At 37.5% G+C, this 7500-nt stretch overlaps 1 protein-coding gene across 1 annotated transcript in view; it reads left to right on the top strand.

Annotated features, from left to right (window-relative positions):
• Positions 1–7500, top strand: part of LOC115223880 (nephrocystin-3) — a 123942-nt gene that overhangs the window by 95827 nt on the left and 20615 nt on the right. Inside the window, exons 7-10 of the mRNA XM_036513079.1 lie at positions 1208–1303; positions 4102–4257; positions 5985–6118; positions 6957–7075. Coding sequence (XP_036368972.1) covers positions 1208–1303; positions 4102–4257; positions 5985–6118; positions 6957–7075 — 505 coding nt within the window. The remainder of the gene's footprint in view (positions 1–1207; positions 1304–4101; positions 4258–5984; positions 6119–6956; positions 7076–7500) is intronic.

The following is a 7500-nucleotide window of genomic DNA, read 5'->3' as shown; positions in this document are numbered from 1 at the left end:
GCTATTGCAAGTAAAAATAATTATTGAAAAAAAACACATTTGGCCAAATTTTAACATACAACAGTTTAACATAATAGCAATGATATGTATTAAATGTATGCATGCTTGTATGTATGTGTTTGTGTGTATTATGAGTGTGTGTGTGTTTGCTTATTCAGTGATGGCAATGCTGTCACTCTCTAATCCATTAATAAATATGAATGAGAGTTACACATCTCTGAAGATTTGACAGCGTAGTGTGATTATGTGCTTATATAATTAATTCTTTGTTAATGAAATATCCATAAGGTGTTGTCTCTAAATATTTATATACATTTTCTCTCGTTTTTGTACTCTGTGCTCTATCCTCCTGTGGATTCCATCCAAATGATACTTGGATTATAATAGTACAAGTCCTCCTCACAGGCTTTCTCCAGTTGTATTTGAATACACATACAGTTCTAAATATTGATTATTTGTTCAGGAATTTAAATTTTGAATCGCATCATTTGTGTGTCCGATGCTCAGTCTGGTCTGTCGGTCAGCCAATTTTCCCTTCAAAAGTAATACCAGTTGCTTTATTGACAACAGCCATAATTTAAGGGTTATGGACACTTTAATGTGGCTGTCCTCTAAGAGATAACAATACTGTTGTTTAACCCCAGGAAGACATCTCCTCCAGCTATATATATATATATATATATATATACTTACACACACACACACACACACACAACAGACTTCTTTCAGTTTTTGTCTACCAAATTCATTCACAAAGCTATAACAAAAGACTCTCTTGCCTGAGATGTTATGCAGTGGGACTGAACCCAGAACCATGTGGTTGGGAAACAAGCTTGTTACCATTCACTCACACCTGCACCTCTTATCAGTTCTGGCTCTTAGAAATGAAAAAAAAAAAATCCTTTTGTTTTTTCCTATAATTCAGCCAAAAATAAGGCAGCAAGCTGGCAGAATCATTAACGGCATTTTTTCCGTCTTTGCATTCTGTGTTCAAATTCTGCCACAGTCAGTTTTGCCTTTTATCCTTCCAGGGTCAATAAAATACATACCAGTTGAACACTGGGGTCAGTGTAATCGACTGAAACCCTCCCTCGAAATTCCTGGCCTTGTGCCAAAAATTTGAAACCACTATTTCAGGCCAAAATGTATGTACAGTGATTGATTGTCTGTGAACTTCTAGAATTTTCTTGCTTCTTCTCTTTTGCAGCCAGACAGAATTATCAAATACAAACCAGTCTATAAAGGTCTGACCGGGAAGAGAAAAAGACCCAAACTACAGTTTAATGATTGTCTGAAGGAAATGGTAAGTAGGGAATGATGGTGATGATGATGTCATCACCACCACCACCACCACAACCATTATCACCATCATCATCACAATCAATCCGTTAGTCATCATGACTACCATCATCATTGTAATTATTAAATCATCACCATCATCATCATCATCATCATCATCACCACCACCATCATCACCATCATCACCAACACCACCATAATCAACACCATCATCACCACCATCACCACCACCACCATCATCACCACCACCATCATCATCACCATCATCATCACCATCATCACCACCACCACCATCATCACCACCATCATCAACACCATCATCACCACCATCATCAACACCATCATCACCATCATCACCACCACCACCATCATCACCACCACCACCACCATCATCACCACCACCACCATCATCACCACCACCACCATCATCACAACCACCATCATCACAACCACCATTACCACCACCACCATCACCACCACCATCATCATCACCTCCATGATAATAATCCGCACCATTACCTTTGTCACCATCATCGCCACCACCACAACAATCGCCACTACCATCATCATCACTATCATTGTCGCCACCACAATCGCTACCTTCATCATCCTCACCTACGCCTCCACCATCACATTTGTCATCATCTTCGTTATCTTCATCTTCATCATCACCATCGACCATAGTCCTGGCTTACCAAGTTAATGTCACAAGAGGCCAACAAATAAAACAAATTTGTGTCTGCCTGGAACAAAATTTTACACTAACACCTCAATAATTTTGGTTTGTAATATCCATTCATGGATTTGTTACGTTTGGAATACTTCCGCTCATAAGTTCCATGGCTGACCTAGCATTGACCATTTTGATACCTAATTCTTTACTACCCACAAGGGGCTAAACAAGGACAGACAAACGGATTAAGTCGATTACATCGACCCCAGTGCGTAACTGGTACTTAATTAATCGACCCCGAAAGGATGAAAGGCAAGGTCAACCTCGGCGGAATTTGAACTCAAGACGTAACGGCAGACGAAATACGACTACGCATTTCGCCCGGCGTGCTAACATTTCTGCCAGCTCGCCGCCTTTTTGATACCATTTTGATACCAACCTTCCTAACACCATCTGGTGTGTATGGGAGTGTGTGTTTATGTATCCGTTTTGCAAGATTCTTGATGTGAAACCATGTGTTGAAACAAATATTGTTATATTTAGGAATGGTCATTTTCTTGCCAATTAAACATGCTTACTATATATTTGGTCTTCACTTCAGCCTCATTATTATTATTATTGAGTGAGAGAGCAGTTCATGCCATCAAAGTGACACTGGGGTAAAATGTACAAAGCCCAGTATACTCATCATGACTACCCGGCTGATAAGGGTACACCAGGCACTTGCATCATAACCATATGTGCGCGACATGATGATCTCATATCAAGATAAACAGCGCATGACCTTGCAGGTGGGACCCAGTTAGAATTTTCTTCTGGTCGAGTAGCCCATCCCGCTCAAAAGGTCCCTGAATAAGGATTGTTTAAGGATGTTGTTATTATTATTATTATTATTATTGTTTCTCTTATGTCATTGTCTCAGCTGTTTCATCACACCTCCTGTGACCTCTTCAGTGACTCTTTATCCCATGTGTCTCTTTTTGTTCTGTTTAGTCCATATTGCATGGATTAATCAGAATGAGAGGAGACTTGAGATAAAGAGTTGTTGAAGTGGTCACAGGATGTTTGACAAAAGAGCTTTAGACAAAGGACAATGAAATATGAATGAAAATAAAAATAATAATAATAATAATAACAACAACAAGGGCACTGAGAGTGCAAACCTCTGCCAAGGCAACACCAATGTCCTCTCAACGATTAACTGGAGATGATTTTTAAAATGAGAATATTTGAAGTAAACTCAACTGCTTTCACAAACGACAATACTAAAAATGAACCCAACCGCTCTCAAAAATTAAGTAAAAAAAAACAGGAAAAGTAATCCAGAATCCTTGTATATAATAATACATATATATATATATATATATATATATATATATAATCATCATATACTGAAAAACCAGTGGGAAATTGGATGTTTTTCCATTCCTATAAAGGAAACTGTTTTCTCCTTGTAGTAAATGCATTCAATACGAAGCTGTGTGGTAAGAAGCTTGCTTCCTAACCACATGGTTCCGGGTTCAGTACCACTACGTGACACCTCGAGCAAGTGTCTTCTATAGCCTTGTGTTTACCAAAGCCTTGTGAGTACATTTGGTAGATGGAAACTGAAAGAAGCCTCTCATATATATGTGTTTGTCCCCCACCCCATCATCGCTTGACAACCAATCTTGGTGTGTTTACATCCCCGTAACTTAGCAGTTCGGCAAGAAGAGACTGATAGAATAAGTACTAGGCTTACAAAGGTTGATTTGTTTGACTAAAGGCAGTGCTCCAGCATGGCCGCAATCAAATGACTGAAACAAGTAAAAGAATAAAAGAATATATATATATAAATTGTTCATCCAAACAAGTTGAGAAATAAATGAAATGAAGCTGAAAATGTACACAGAAAATCTTAGAATTAATTAGAATTTAATTCTATTTTAAAACATAAAAATACACCCAACCGGTTTCACATTAGATTTTCAAACGTATATACTATATGAAGCTGTGTCAAAAACGGTGTCTGTTCTGGCCATTATTGTATTTTTTTATGTTTTTCTTTGTTATATTTTTTCTTCTTTGTTGCCTTTCCTCTTCCTTCTCCTCCGCCACCATTTCTACCATCGTATTCGTCCGTCTTTCAGATCTGTGAGTTTGTGAAGATGAGAATCCTCCACGACTACCTCGGCCACCCGTGTCACCGAGGGATGTACTACGACCACATGGCACGACAACTTCACGAGAGTTTCATGCTGAAGAAGAGTGAACGGGTAATGGGACGTGAGAAAATAATTAACGAGGTAAGCGAAATTAACAACAATTTAATTATGCATGCATATGCACACACGCACACATCATCATTATCATCATTTAACATCCACTTTCCATGCTAGCATTGGTTGGATAGTTTGTCAATGAACCATCTAGCTACAGGGTGGTGCCAAGTTCTTGTCATCTTTGGTATGGTTTCTATGGCTGGAAGTCCTTCCTAATGCCAACACACTTTAAAGTGTGTACAGGGTACTTTCTTATTTTGTGGCACCAACACTAGTGAGGTTGCTTGTCATCTAACTTGCAAGACAGAAAAGTAGGAAAAAGATATTGGAGAAGTGAGGAAAAGCTCTTACTACTTAGAGAGGGGAAGGTGTAGATGGGTGGCTATATTATAAGTGTTGAAAGGATAAACTATGAGAGGAGATACATGGCAAAAGGAAATAAGGAAGGCAGTGATGGGATGCTAGAGCAAACTCTCAAGGTTCTAGGTGAGCTTAAGAGAGGATATGGACTGTGGGTCATGTGAGGGGGTAAGAAAGTGGATGCCTTCCTATATATGTATGTGTGTGTGTATATACTGTTGTCCGAGGAAAGTCATTCTCATTTACTTATTTATAGAAAAATAAGTAAATGAGGGGAAATTTTACCTGTGAGTGTGTTAAATTAATAAAGCACTAAAAGTGAATGACTCTCCCCAGACACAATAAAATATGCTTCAACACACGAACTCATATAAAGAATCTTGCAAACCAAATGCAAAAACGAAGTGTGTGTGTGTGTATCATGTGACTGACCAGGTTCTCAGATGTAGTTACACATCGCTGGTCACAGTGCACTTTGCATCGTTATAGCCAGCAAATGACGCCGCCCCACTGGCTAGGTGAGCAGGCCAACATTCTCCCATGATTGAAAGAGGGGACTGGCTCAATGTGAAATGAAGTGTCTTGCTCAAGAACACAACATGCAGTGCTGTCTGGGAATTGAACCCATGAACTAGTCATGATCATGAGTGCAACAGCATAACCACTAGGCCATGTACCTTCGCACACAGATATATATATATATATATATATATATGTAAAAGTAAAAAAATACAAACTGGGAAAACGGAACGAATTTGAAACATTAGAAGACGACACAAAAAACAGGACGGGACATCGAAGCCTTCAATCTTCAGTCAAGAACCGGATCATCTTCGCAATTTCGGCTGATTAATCTTGAGATTGCTCCAACCTGGGCAGCCCAAAGGAAAATCTAAGCCAAGCGCATTAGATTCCTTGGAAGAAAGCCTCGAATGTATACAAAAGAAGGACGGAAAACGGACGATGTTACACAAATAAAAATACAAAAATACGTAAAAACAATAATGATAACACGAATAAGAATACAAAAATACGTAAAAACAATAATGATAATAATAACAACAAAACCAGGACGATATATATATAAATGAAGGAAGGCCATTTGGCCATAGAAAATCTACCTCAATAAATTCTGTGCAACCCATACTGGCATGGAAAAGAGGATAAATTAGACATATATGTGGAAGGAGATAGCAAGACTAGGTTTACCTAAGGGGCTTCTCATAGAGGCCAATTTCTATTTCCTGACATTTTCCCGAAATAGCCAAGTCCCAGGGTTTCCTAAATTTAAACATCCAACCTGTAATTAAAAACAACAAAATAAAAACAATCGTTGCTCGCTAAAAATTAATTTTATGTTTTTCTATGTTTGTTTCTTTGTATCCGACCAGATTGAAGAATACATTGTCCAAGAGAAGAGAGACGTACCTCTTATTTTGGTGGGTGGAGCTGGTTCAGGCAAGTCTTCAGTTCTGTGCAAGGCTGCGGCTCTTATTTCTAAAAAGGCTAGTGAGGATCTGAAAAGGTAAGCATCTACCCCTAACATCACCTCTCATGTCCTTCTTGTCAATCACCCTAACTCCATCTTTCAAAACATATCCTCATTCCTTTCAGTGAAATTAATCAGAAAAGTCCTTGGAATTTCATCTAAAAGAGCCAAACCCTTTTTAATGCTCTGGTTTAGTACCATTAATATTCACAGGCATGGCAGCGTGATTAAGGAGCTTGCTTCACAACCATCTGTAGCTGGAATATTCTATATATTCGTTCTTCACCCATTATTGTTCTTATTTTATCTTATGCCCATTGTCTTGAAATCTTTCGACACACGTGTCCTCCTGTTTCAATGGACTAAACAGGAAGAGCCACTGAAGAGGTCACAGGTGGGTGACGAAAGATTTCCAGACAATGGACATCAGAAAAAATACGAATAATAAACAGGTGAAGAACATACATATATATATATATATATAGTGCATATGTTTATTTGGCAAGAGATAATAAAAAGAAGACCATCTTGAAATATAATAAAATATGTTGCAATACACAATTTCACAAGAATCTTACACTACAAAAGAAATTCATAAAAAAAAAATAGTTCACTAATAAATTCAGCACCCTTAATGCTCAAAATCATTTCAGGTGTTTAGAGACCCTACCTTGAAAAGCTAAGGCACCCCACCACCCCAACAAAGGTTGAATATTGACCATTTTATTTTACCAGCCGCTGCTCTAAGTCATTAAGACAATAAAATCTTATGCCTGACATGTTGCTGTTTAGTATGTTTTTTTTCATCATTTTTTGTTTTTTATTAAAGTATCTGAGTTTTTTTTCTTTTTGTTCTTCCTCTCCTCTTCATCAGTGCAAGTGGAAAGTCTTGGCATGTCTTTTACCATTTTGTTGGCGCCGTACCAGGTTCTACAACCGTTGAGGTCATGCTCAAAAGACTACTTCGAGAAATGGACAGAATCAATGTAAGTTAACGACCAGTTCTCCTTTGTTTTATTCATGTATGTGTGTGTGCGTATAGACACAGGTGTGGGTGTGTGGTTAGAAGATTGCTTCCCAACCACATGGTTCCGGGTTCAGTTCCACTGTGTGGCACCTTGGACAAATGTTTTCTACTATAGCTATGAGCTGACCAAGCCTTCTAAGTGGATTTTGGTAGACAGAAACTGAAAGAAGCCTTTTGTGTATATGTGTGTGTATGTATGTATATATATATATATAGATATATATATATATATATATATATATATATATTATATATATATATGTAATATATATATATATAGATACTATATATATATATATATATATATAGATGTATATATATATATATGTATATATATATATATGTATATATATGGATATAATAATGTATATATATATATATAGTATATATA

This window comes from Octopus sinensis, linkage group LG24 (genome assembly GCF_006345805.1).
Source record: "Octopus sinensis linkage group LG24, ASM634580v1, whole genome shotgun sequence".
Classification (NCBI taxonomy): Eukaryota; Metazoa; Mollusca; class Cephalopoda; order Octopoda; family Octopodidae; genus Octopus; species Octopus sinensis.
This window is presented reverse-complemented; position numbering and strand designations above follow the sequence as displayed.